The sequence below is a fragment of the Liolophura sinensis genome, chromosome 6 (genome assembly GCF_032854445.1).
Source record: "Liolophura sinensis isolate JHLJ2023 chromosome 6, CUHK_Ljap_v2, whole genome shotgun sequence".
Lineage (NCBI taxonomy): Eukaryota > Metazoa > Mollusca > Polyplacophora > Chitonida > Chitonidae > Liolophura > Liolophura sinensis.
The window spans coordinates 10,578,568-10,591,654 of record NC_088300.1 but is presented as its reverse complement, the minus strand read 5'-3'; the positions used below and the strand labels follow the sequence as shown (position 1 = coordinate 10,591,654).

The 13,087-nt window shown below is 39.1% G+C and overlaps 2 protein-coding genes across 2 annotated transcripts in view; one reads left to right on the top strand and one right to left on the bottom strand.

Moving 5' to 3' along the window:
- Window positions 1-2,534, bottom strand: part of LOC135468077 (kelch domain-containing protein 3-like) — a 31,391-nt gene extending 28,857 nt beyond the window's left edge. The window contains exon 1 of the mRNA XM_064746114.1: window positions 2,434-2,534. The gene's annotated coding sequence lies outside the window, so the exon portion shown is untranslated. The remainder of the gene's footprint in view (window positions 1-2,433) is intronic.
- A 36-nt stretch (window positions 2,535-2,570) lies between these two features.
- Window positions 2,571-12,972, top strand: LOC135466880 (WD repeat-containing protein 74-like). The gene is made up of 10 exons (XM_064744635.1): window positions 2,571-2,637; window positions 4,636-4,742; window positions 4,990-5,111; window positions 5,843-5,906; window positions 6,436-6,579; window positions 8,460-8,561; window positions 9,146-9,246; window positions 9,572-9,627; window positions 10,170-10,312; window positions 12,649-12,972. The coding sequence occupies exons 1-10, from the start codon at window positions 2,580-2,582 to the stop codon at window positions 12,970-12,972; spliced, it is 1,221 nt and encodes a 406-aa protein (XP_064600705.1). The 5' UTR covers window positions 2,571-2,579.
- The last annotated feature ends 115 nt before the right edge of the window (window positions 12,973-13,087 follow it).

The window sequence follows — 13,087 nt, the reverse complement described above, 5'->3', positions numbered from 1 at the left end:
CATGTAATTAACTATTTGTATTCAGTTATTAAACATCCAGTCATGTATACAATATAGGTGATTGCAAGAAGGCTTAGATCAAGATAGTAGATGAGGTATACACACGCACATGTACATATAGTGCTAATACTACATGTACATACCTGTACAGTAGCCTATGTGTGTGCAGTATACATATAAATGTGGACATTAAATGAATACACAGTGATACAAAATGCACATACATGTATATCCTTGATGGGTGTTGACAAGGTACGTCTTGTCAATACAGATAAAGTGTTCAATGAAACACATATGTTCCCAGAGATTATCCTTCAGCCTGATCAAAAAAAGGAGCATAATTATTGTGCTTATGAAACGAGTTAATGTGCCTGGTCTATATTACATGTGTCAGTTAATTATAAATAACATTGCAGTTTACAGACCAATGTGCATTGGTTGTGTTTAATATTGAAGACAGGTATATTACAACGTGTACAGACAATTATATATGTATTTGTCATCATTTAATCTGAAGCCGTGCAAAATCACAGTCTGAACATAAAATGGACTCTTAGCAATATATTTTCATCACTGATGGAAACAGACAACCGGTGGTAACACTGAGGCAGGTAGGGGAATAGGACGAGGTCAGTTTGGGAAATTCCACACTTCAGTACCCAGCATGTCTGCCATTGGCCTGCTGCACTGCTACACATCGTAGACTCATAGACCTAATGAGATGGTCAGTTGTGACTTGCGGAATGCTTTCCCGCTCATGTGTGAGGGCAAAATATGGCAGTCTTGGTCATGGGTCATTTACACGTGGTCAGAGGGCATGCAGGCCATTAACTGTCGTGCCAAAATATTAAGGGCCAGTTCTGGTGACATCTCTAAGGGTCATGCCAGCATTGAGCATGTCGAGGGCACGCTCTTGTTGATTTTGTGGCATCTGTGGCTTCGTGCCTTTTGACAGAACTTGGTCTGTACAGGGGGCCATTTGTACACTGGAGGGTAAGGATTGCCAGGGAAGACCTTACAGATCATTGAATACTACAGATAGGGCCACACCTGTCTATGGGTCAAAATGGTGAATAGGTTTGAAATTGATAACACATTTGTTTCGGTGATTGCAATGTACTCTGTTGTTGGGTTTTGCTCCTGGCCATCCCTCAGTACTATATTGACAATAATCACAGCATTATCTTGTGGAATATTGCAAAAACAAAAATGTGTTTATATTTTTCTTTCTGTATATTTCCAGGCTTGATGTCTGGTGATTTCAATCTAACATATGTTAACACTGTTAATAAATCAACATTAATAAGGTTCCTGCTGCTTGTTTCCAGGTTGCACATGATAGCACATCCAGTCACAGTACACTGACACTATCTTGGCCTATCTAATGTTGCTGACCAACACGCCATTGTCAGGATCGCCCCTCTTAAGATTGCCCCACTCGGTTTTGAACCACGAGAGCTGCTGTACGAGTATCCCCAGGTAGGTACTTCAGTTCCCCTCTTTAATTGGGCTGGTGGAGTATTGTAGCAACAGGGGGAACCAATGTTAAACCATACACTGATTCACGCCATGTCCAATAAGTCCTTTCCAAACAATAGTGGCAGTCCAAAAGTGATGTCAGCTTTGGCTCTTACCTCTCAGATCGCTCACACACGAAACATCACAGGTATCTTCCATGAGGTAATGGTACACCAGCCCTGTATTCACAACACGGCAGATCATTTCTATACAAGGCGACCACTAGGCTCATCTTTTCAAGTTTAACGCGCAGGTGCCATCCATGATAAATTTTTCAAGATCCATAACTCTGGCAAAGACAAAAGGTTGCTGCTTTAGTGTTGACTGTAAGGAGAAGTTGAGTTTGGTGTGTTATTACAAAGTGAAATATTTGTGAGACGTTCAGTGTCGTGAATACTGGGCTGGTGTGCCATTACAGCATGGAATATACCTGTGATGTTTCGTGTGCGAGTGATCTGAGAGGTAAGAGCCAAAGTTGACATCACTTTTCGGCTACAGGCATTGTTTGGAAAGGACTTATCCGACATGTTGTGAATCAGTGTATGGTTTAGCATTGCTACTCTGCCAGCCCAATATAAAGAGAGGAGTTGAAGTAGCCACCTGGGGCTGGTGTACAAGGTGTGTGCAAATTTGACGGCACAATCTCCTTACACAGACTGGAGTCTTTACTTAGCTTTTCTTGTCAGTTGTCTTAAAAGTTGTTTAAACCGTCTGTTTTCCAATTATTTATAAAGGGGAACAAAACCCAGCTAGTGCACAGCTGACACCGATCATGCTGATGGTAACTTCATCAGCCAGTCAACCACTTGCAAGTACATCACGCCCGTTGTGATTGACTGTTTGACTTCATGTCACATTAATTTCACTGAACCACTGGATAATTGTTTTCCAATTCTATTTTCTGCACTATCTCACCTCATGGTAACTTCTTCCAGATAAACTCCCGTGTTAAACACTTTGTGCATTAAACTTTCATTTTGTTTGTTGATAAAAATGTCGAGGCGACGTCATTTCCGTCATAGGTAGCTCTTCTGTGGCAGAAGTTAAAAATTGTGCAAAACATGGCTAACACGTGTTTTCACAATGTGTACGTCGGATCAGAAACAGGCTTGTTAAAAGGTGAAAAAGTTGATTATTTACGCATTTCCTAAGTTACGACTATATTTATTGTGCCGATATCTTGTTGCCTAAGTTTTCTCGTATTTACCTATAATTATGTAATGGTGGTGATGTTGGTGGCAAGAGAGTAAGGTTATGGAAGGTCCAGATCCTGTCTGCTGAGCGTTAAAGTCACCCTGTATCGCCACTCTAAAAAAAACACTTTCTTGCAATAATACTGGCACGATTGATATTTCAACATCGTGGCATTTTAAACAGCTCTTTACTACGTTTATTCTCTATCCTGTGGTCACAATATATAGGCCTATCCCTGTCCGAATTTTCTGACTAGAATTTCCAGCAGATATTGTGATGAGCGTGACGGCATGCTGCAGTTCTAGTCGGAAGTTTCTCCATTAAAAAAAAATTAAAGAGTTTTCAATGAAAACAACATTGCTAAGGCTAAATTACCCATCTTGTCTTCTTGTCTCACCTACATCCAAGCACTTACAATCATTCTTTCCTCGTCAGCAGTTATATTTTTGCCTCGTAAATTCATTTTGAATAATATTTTGATGAACAATATTTTCATAAACAATGTCTTCAACATCTCTTCTTCATTCCCGCTTTCACTGGTATGTGCCATCGTGTTCGCGCGGACTGCTTTCATCACTCACGTTTTACACATTGAAACTTAATCGTTTTAAATTGAGCGATTTCTGACTAGAACTGCAGCATGCTGTCAGGATTATCACAATATCTGCTGCAAGTTCTAGTCAGAAAATTCTGACTAAAGATATTCAGATACTTATAAAAATGTAGGGCTAACTGTGGCATAGTCACAACAGTTACACTAACATTTTATGATGTGTTGTAGTTGCAAGTGTGCGATTTCTTCCAATAAAATCTATTTTTGCATCCACAACTTTTACTGTCACTGGTAGTGATACATTCTTTTTGAGCACTTACCACAAACAGCACAACGATATATCCCACCAACACGCTCACATTTTTGCATTATCTCACGCTTTTCAAGCTGTTTTCTTTTTATCCCAGACTCTTCTACACAGCCACTGAAAAACAATTTTAGGCACAGTACCAGACTAAAATACAACTCTGTGCAAAGACATATCCTACTATACATTTGATCATGTTTCACATTGTAACTCTTGTGGCTGTGCCACTCGAATGAACACTACATCTTTCCAACTAGAAATCTCTGATACCTACGTAAGGTAAATGCAAAATGGTTGTTTCTCCTGCTTGGTTCGCAGCGTTGTTACATTTTAGGCGCATGTTAGGCTTGTTGATTGGACATTGAGTGCCGGTCTGAAAGTCAGATGGCATTGCTGCACAACTAATCTAGAATATAAAACAGGTCTCAGACATGGAAATAATTTGATTTATTTATTTGATCAGTTTTTGTACGCCATACTCAACAATTTTTCACTTATTATGGTGGGTGGAAACCAGGCAGAGCCCAGGGGAAACCCACAACCATCCGCAGGTTGCTGACAGACCTTCCCACATATGGCCGGAGAGGAAGCCAGCATGAGCTGGACTTGAACTCATAATGACCGCATTGGTGAGCGGCTCCTGGGTCATTACACTGCACTAGCACGCTAACCAACTGAGCCACCGAGGCCCCCTGACATGGAAATAAAGCTGTGCTTATGACTGTGTCATTTGTATTACAAACTCCCTTAGGCTCGGGTTTATGGGTTAACCATGGGGGGTTCACAGTTAACCATGGGGGTTTCACAGTTAACCATACTGGTTTCACAGTTAACCATGGGGTTAAGGTCTCTGGTTTGTGATTCTTATAGCTCTATTCAATTACTGCAAAATATTCATTAGTCTAAGTTTAACTGTTATGTCTGAAAATTGAATCTTGTATTTAATTCTTGTGACTTTTCTTAATTGACAAAAAAGTGAAACTATCTTAACATGTAGCAAATAATCTGAAGCAATTTATTTTATTCTTTTGCTCATGGTCTCTAACTTTCATCGATTTTGCAGGAGTACATGTGGAAAAGAATGCATGGAACAATGTCAACACTGTGGAAAAGTTGGATAAGAACAATGAAATATGCTGTATGTGTTGGGGAAATCATGAGCAAACAGAGGTAATAATTGTTGTTTAAATTGTCTTGAATTGATCAATTTTTGATTTTGATTGTTTTTCTGCACAGCTTTTTTTTCATTTCGAGCAAATTGATAAACTATAGAGTTCATTCTTTTCTTAGGACTTTCCTGCATGTATATTTTACTTTCAAAACTTTCAAACCCTATAATATATAAATATTTAAGTAAAACTTTCAAACCAAATAATAAATAAACAAATAAATAATACAATGATGGTTTTATTTTCAGGTATGCTTTGGCACAAAAAGTCAGTTCGTTCACAGCTATAATATTGACAGTGGAGAATGGAATGAAACTGAGACTTGCAGCGGTGGCAGCGGAAAGTTCTGTGGGCTGTCAAAGTATGAAAAGTAAGTCTGTCAGCAAAGTTTGCTATGAGGATATTTAAGAAGTAGCCAATCCAGATGGGTAAGAGAACAGTATATCACAGAGAACTGTCACTTTGTCCACTCAGTGGTGCAAGTACATTTACATTAAGGCAAGCGGTCATATTACAGAGGTAAAGTTTTCTGGTTTAAATTGTAATACCAGTTTTACATTTTGTACATATAACTTCACCTCCAGTAGAGTGTTTTGGACAATTCTGGTCCCCTAATTTTTCAACCTTTTCAGACATGAAAGAGCAACTTTCAGTGAAATTTATGCACATTTATAATTTCATTCTGGACACAAAACTACATTGATTGGATTGGCCAATTTCAGGGCTTCACAACAGTATAATTGTATCATTCTGTACAGAATAACATCTTCAGAACATGTGTGAATAAACACGTCTTAGACATGCAAATATGTTGAAGAATAACAGAACATGTATATGGTTACAAAGTGTATTAAAAAAAGAACAGAAACAGTACATGGGAAGGTCTGCCAGCAACCTGTGGATGGTCGTATGTTTCCAAGTGCTCTGCACGGTTTCCTCCCACCATAATGCTGGCTGCCGTCATATAAGTGAAATATTCTTGAGTACGGTGTAGAACACCAATCACATAAATAAATAAATAAATAAATAAATATTAAAAACATACATCTAGAACAACTTGAATTTTAACTATTCTCTCTGACAGATGTCTTTGTGTTTTAGGCATTATTTAACAGCAGTGGAATCAGGGCTTGTTAAAGTGTGGCATGAAAATACAGATGATGTGGTAAGTACTCAGGCTGTCAGAAAATCTTGTATGGAACTTTATTGAATCCAGTATTGTACACATGGGTGTGTGTTTATATATCAATTTTAGTGCCCACTACCATGCATACATGGACGTGTGTGCGCCTAGTAAGATGGATGCGGTAGATTTCCCAAGGCCTTGCCCAGTTTTCTCACCACTTAACCTCCATGTATAAGTCAAACAACCTGGAGTCACATACAGGTCACATAATTTATTTATTTGATTGGTGTTTTATGCCATACTCAAGAATATTGCACTTACATGTACCAACTGATCAGAGCCCAGGGGAAACCCATGGCAGATCTTCCCACATACAGCCAGAAGGAAACCCAGCTTGAACTTGGGCTTGAACTTACAGCATCCGCATTGGTGAGAGACTCCTGCGTCATTGCGCCGTGCTGGCACGCTAACCACCTCAACCACAGAGGCCGTCCTAATTCACATAATGAAGTTGACTGTGTGTTTGCACGTTGTGGTCTGATCTGGTGTTGTTTTTGTTCTCCTGTAGGTGGAGATTGATGCTGGAGCAGAGCTGTGTTGTATGTGCCACAGCGAGCAGAATCCACACCTGGTAGCAACGGGAGGAAAGGAAAACGACTTCAAGTTATGGGATCTCAGTAATGCCAAACAACCAATCTTCAAAGCTAAAAATGTAAGCTTTAAATGAAAGACCAGTGTGTCCATCAGAAGATCACAAATCTCCTTCTCTAAGTCAGCAACAAGAACATATGTACCGTCGCACAGGAAACTTTATAGAATTAAACAGCTAGATGTACACTGAAGCACAGGGTTGAACATTGTCTAGGGTTGTGTCATTTCAAGGTCTACCTGTGTATGGAAGTCAAATTAAGCAGAGACATTCTTATAGGTTGTGAACAGCAATTTTAGTTTGTAAATTACCTCTCTGACAATACTCTGTGCCAATACTATCACAGTGTTCTTGTGACTGCTCCATCCGGACTATTCTGAGGAGCTAGTGAGTTTGGGAACAACCCATGTATCGTCAGAGTGATTATACATGTCAGGGTTGGATACAGGGCCTTGTTGTGTCCGTCAGGCGGACTTTTCTAAAAAATCAAAAGTAGAAAAAAATCAAATGATTTTGTCGAAAATCATTAAATCTCTTTTATGAAGTCTGTACTTTAACAGTACCCCTAGTCTTTTACTACTGCCTACAGCAGGACCAATGGAGAACCAAAATCAAAAAACACATAACATTCTCACATGTCTTTGTATTTCAAGTGTCAACCATGTTTACCTGAAAATTTGGTTTACACATGCACAGTGCAACCAGTTCCGGTGTGTTGCTTGGCAACACGTCTTGTGCGTACATGTGCTTCTGTTAAGCACAAGTGTTTGATGTTATGTGGAACCAGTTATCACAACCAAGTTCTTGCCGATTATTAGCTTTTCTACCAAAAACGCCGTCTTGTCTTTGTCATGAAGTCAGCTGGCATTTGTAATCTCTTTTTTAACAGCCAGTATTGGGTTAAAGTGCATGAACTTTACTATAACAAAATCGCAAAAGTTTGTGAAGAGCTACCTCCCTTGCCATGGCTTGTTGATGTTAGCTTGCCATTTTTTAGATGCTTTTATTGTTAACGACATTTACAGAGTATAAAAACACAACGGTAATGCTGGATTTTCAGTACAGAGAGATAATTTAATTGAGAAGACTCAGTGTATTGGCTCCAAACATTGTCTTTAATTTATTTTGCCGTTTTATTTAAGACCTGTTGAACCAAGGAATAAAAAAAAACACAACACAAATCAATGGCTGGTAATTGTTTTTATGGTCTTGGATTTATGTGCAAACAATACACTAGAAGGACTCGAGGAATTGTTCTCCAAAGCCTTTAAAATTTTTTTTATTAAACTAAGTTAAGATATAAATTAACCAATTTGTGGTCTATGGATTATTTTGACTTGCATAATTAAATAGTATAAAGGTATTCCCATGGTTTCAAGTATTGTGAAGTAAAACTCCAGTTGATCAATCAGATTATAAAAACTGTTTTATAATGTGAATGCCAGTAATATATTCCTTTCGTAATGTGTGCACAGAAACAGCTTAAAATAGAGAAAAATGGATTTTAGAGCATTAAGAAAGTCCAGGAGCTGGGCGCCTCAGACCCCCGACTGTTTTTGGTCAGATTTCTAAAAAAATCAAATTTCTGGATCTAACCCTGCATGTACATGTAGAGCTGGATCAACTGTGATCATGTGTATGTAAGCTTGGAGGTCAAAAAGCAAGAATAGGGACAAACCATACACCAGAAGGTGGATTAAGTGTACATTAAATTTATTTATTTATTTGATTGGTGTTTTACTCCATGCTCAAGAATATTAATGTACATTGCATGTACGCGATATTCTCATAATCAGATTCTGTGATTTCACACTTGATCATGGATTATGGCCTGTGATACCTGACTTCGTGTTTGTCTGACAAGATAAAGGGGATTTATTGAATGCTGAAGGACAGAGGGGAAGCGCTGAACAGTTTGTTGTGATGTTTTCTGTGTCGTGTAGGTCAGGAATGACTGGCTGAACCTTCGTGCACCGGTGTGGGTGCTAGGAATCCAGTTTATCCCCGACTCTCAGAAAGTGATCACATGCACGGGATATCACCAGGTTTGTCTGTCACATTATCTCTTAGCAAGTAACAAGGCAGATTAAATGTTACACTGTACTGCTTTATTGACTCGGAAAAAAAAGTAGTTTTGTCTGAGTAATTTCCAAACCACTTCATCTGTTTGTCTAAAACTATCAGGCAAAATGTTTTATACCAATGTTTCTCCAATGACATAAAACCAGACAATGTTTGGATATTTAATATTGTTTTAGATTTGTCTGATCAGTCGATGCAGGAGTCAGACTGTTTAAGTCCTTCATGGCTTATTCCTTTCCCTCTGCTAAAGGCATGGGTTTCCTCATGACAGTGAGGTCTCCAATGGCCATGGTTTGTGCATCTGCAGCTTTGAGTCACGTGGATTTTCAGGTACCTGTCAAATGGTATGAACTTATGTGTAAGCTGCATTCCATGTCAGTGTGTGTCGAAAAAGTCAGTTAAATTGACTGTCAAATTCTCAAATTTAACAATGCGGCCACCCGTCTTAAACAATTTTAGATTAGCATAGTTCGTCCTTCAAATCTCTCAACAGAGATTTATTTCAACTTTTGTGAGGTACTTACTCATTTGGCCATGTGTTTGTCAGGTCAGAATTTACGATCCGTCTTCACCTCAGCGACGACCAGTGATGGAGATGACATTTGACGAGTACCCACTGTCAGCCATGACTATACGACCCCAGGGAACGTAAGTGTCAACGAGGGAAACCGCTGAAATTCAGTCTAATCCTGTGGGTCCTCAATATTTTTTATGTTTTTACAGTTGATTAACATACCTGATAATAAGGAGAAAAATTTATGTTGCATATTTTGACATCAAAAATCATCAAAATAATTCTGTATCTATGAATTTATAGCTTTTCCATTTCCCCACCATAAGTGTTGTTGTTGGTGTGCTCCTGATATAACTGCTTAATGAGCATTCACGCTGTAATCGGGAACTCATTCCTTCAGGTTATCTGGAAATTAGGTTACAGGAATGAAGTCCACTATGGTTGTGTTTTTATTTTCAGACAGGTGATAGTAGGCAACACACAGGGAAAAATGGGTATGATGGACCTGAGAAAAGGTAAAAATGTCAGCCATTGTCATGACACCCATGTTTAAGGGTTTAACACCGCCATAGCAGCGCTTGTTTTGTAACCTAATACCTCTGAACCTTGTTTGGTACTGAAACGCAAAACGAAGGTGTTAAAGTCTATTCTACTCAAAAAAATGAAGAAATTGAGGCATACTTCATGCAGCTTTTTGCTACTATTCTCTTTTACTCCTTTTGCAGAAGTCATACATTTTAGACCAATCAACACCAAGCTTAGGGTATTGAGTTGACCTGGATACTTCACAGCTGTGCATGTATGACGTCGTGTCTGATGATGTAGAAATGTAAAAGTTTACTGTACACATATTATGACATCATACCACTGAGCTCAGATTGAGACGTCTTGAAACAAATGTTTCTTTTTCTGGGTGTAAACTATTTTACACTTAAAAAATGTTAGCAGCAATTATACAGTATTGCTTCAGTTTAGCCTTTATTTGTGTACACACAGAAATATATAATGCTCTGTAATTAATTATCTTTAAGTATCTTTCTGTTTCTTTATCCCACAGGTCAAATGGTCCAGTGTTACAAGGGCTTTGCGGGCGGTATCCGAAGCCTGCAGTGCCATCCCACAATGCCTTTGGTGGCTTCCTGTGGCCTGGACAGATTTCTCCGCATCCACCATATTGATTCTGGACACCTCTTACATAAGGTATGGTAAATGACCTAAAGTTTCGCACGAATTACTGTCATTCAGTTTCACGCTATTTGAGTTGGTAGCAAGATGACAGAAGAGAGTGATTAGCCCCCTGTCCGTTTCATTACCTTGCATGGCACTTGTCAGGTCTGGCTGCTAATCCTCATGGGGTCAAGTCACAGACAGTGAGGTGTGCAGGTCTCCTGACTTGTTGGCTTACATGTACCTCTCTAAATACACCCATGAATGAAATCAAGGAAAGTATTAATACAGGCAATGTCTATTACAAACCTTTGAATTCTGAACACTGTCTCAAAGTTCCACCAAGCCAAACCAGGACTGTACATGCACAATGTACACTGCAGACGAAACGATTATTCGGGTTAGGTCTACCTGGAAGTCACCTCACACTTACTTGGTGAACGGTTGTCTGCTGAGAGCCCTCATTATGCAGCGAATGTGTTTACAAACATATTTCAGCTAAAAATGAATTTTCACCAAGAAATATCTGTCATCAGCTTCCCGTGTCCAGTATGTCAGGTTACACACAGATTTTGTTTCTTTACAATCAGAACTGTCATCCTAATGCAGAAGAGTTTCTTTTCCCACATTTTTATATTGGAAACCTCCCATTTAACAGAGATTTTTTTTTTTTTTTGATTGGTGTTTTATGCCATACTCAAGAATATTTCACTTATACGACAGCGGCCAGCATTATGGTGGGTGGAAACCGGGCAGAGCCTGGGGGAAACCCACGACCATCCGCAGGTTGCTGACAGACCTTCTCACGTACGGCCGCCAGCATGAGCTGGACTTGAACTCACAGCGACCGCATTGGTGAGAGACTCCTGGGTCATTACGCTGCGCTAGCGCTTTAACCGACTGAGCCACGGAGGCCCCCATTTAACAGAGAAAACATATTTCACACGAGGTTTCCGAAAACTACCATGCCTTACTTTTACCCCTTTTCAGTAGCACTGTGTGCAAGTCCAGCATATCAGGAGACAGGATTTGCAGTTTGAGTTGCTATCACATTAGGAGTTCGCACAATATCATCATTGGCTTTATATCAAAGTAAAATGCATTTTTTATGATTTCCTGTATACAGTTTTGCCCAGGCGTGATTTATGTGTCGCCAGCAACAAATAAGATTATTGTTTAGCATTTTGCCGTCAAAAATCATATGATCAATAGATGAAAACACATGGAAATTTCGATTTGTGTGATTGTAAGTGGCTTGTATCTACATGCAGAACAATGTAGTATGTATGACTACAATTTCATCCGAGGGGACTGAATTAAGTATTCAGTAAATTAAGTATTCAGTAAATTAAGTATTCAGTAAATTAAGTATTCATGTTTACCAAATATGGGCAGGAATTGACAGTCATTCAAATTACACCAGTATGAACAACAAATGTTTAACTGCCACAGTGCAAACGTATGTGTGTAGATGTCGCTTTGATTGTAGTTTGACATCTTCATCTTGTCTGGTGGTTGGCCGAGTTTGCAAGTATTAATTCGTGGTATGTTAAATTCTGCTACAGCTTTGTATACAGAGGGCCCTGCAGTTTAAAAACGTATATTTTACATGACACTCCATTTGCATGAAGGCACTTGGTAGACACGCTTAATCTGCAAAGATTTTCTCCCAAATTCGCATTTAACACAAAATAACGATAATAAAACAATCGACCTGACGCGAAGGGCAAGCACTAAAATAATTATAAATTAAACTGAGGAAAACATGAACTGTTGGTGGTAGGAACATAGACTAACTGCTCATTGAAGTGTGAACTTGTTTGCTACATTCTTGAACTGTCAGTATTGTCCCCTGACCACCCTCAATGCTTTCCCCTTGCGCCCACTCAGTAACAACCACAACTAACTTACTAATTTCTGGGATACACTTTCCAAGTCCCAGGGCCAAACTTTAGGTCATTTGCCCCAGGTGATCTGTCAGTTTCACATTTCATCATGACCTGATATCTACTGTTTTCAGCTGTGACACAGTAGCTTTACACATTTAGGTGGTTTTGTCTGTCAGTTGGCTGGTTGGTTGAATTTTTGATATTCTCTCTTGTAACATGGGTTGTTTATGTAGTGAGATGCCGAGACAGAACGAAGCCTAAGCAGTTGACTTTTTGTCATAGCAGTTGTGAATCCTTGTTACAAGTCAGGATTTACGTGAATCCTTGTTACAAGTCAGGATTTACTTAAATCTTTGTACAACAGATTGAAGTCTATTAACTGTTAACAAACATTGTAACATAAGTTTTAACAGATTTTGTGACAGGTTCGGATTGCAAGATTTTGGCCATTTACTTTCCACTCTTTCTTTTTGTCCACAGATTTATCTCAAGTCTCGTCTGAATTGTTTGCTGTTTGCTTCCAAGTGGAATCCTGATGTCACGACGATGACAGATGAAAACAAAGCCGATGTGAAGGAAAAGCAAGTAGATGTCATGGATGAAGGGGACTCAGACAATGAAGATGAACTGTGGGCAAAAATGGAGGCCGTCAAAACTAAAACTGTGCTAAAACATAAAGCTGACAAACACATCACTCAGAGAGAAACAAAAGTCAACATACACCAGAAAGAACCAGTGAAAAGGCCTCACTCCTCAGAAAACAAAACAAAACCAAACAAAAAGAGGAATAAAAAGCATGTATGACCTTAAAGTAAATGTGATGTGTGTGAATTAAGTCATTCTCTCAGTGTAGACTGCTAGTGTGGTTAGCTGGACCATTAAGGTGGTGTGTTTTATTTTAGCCCTTGACCAATGATGT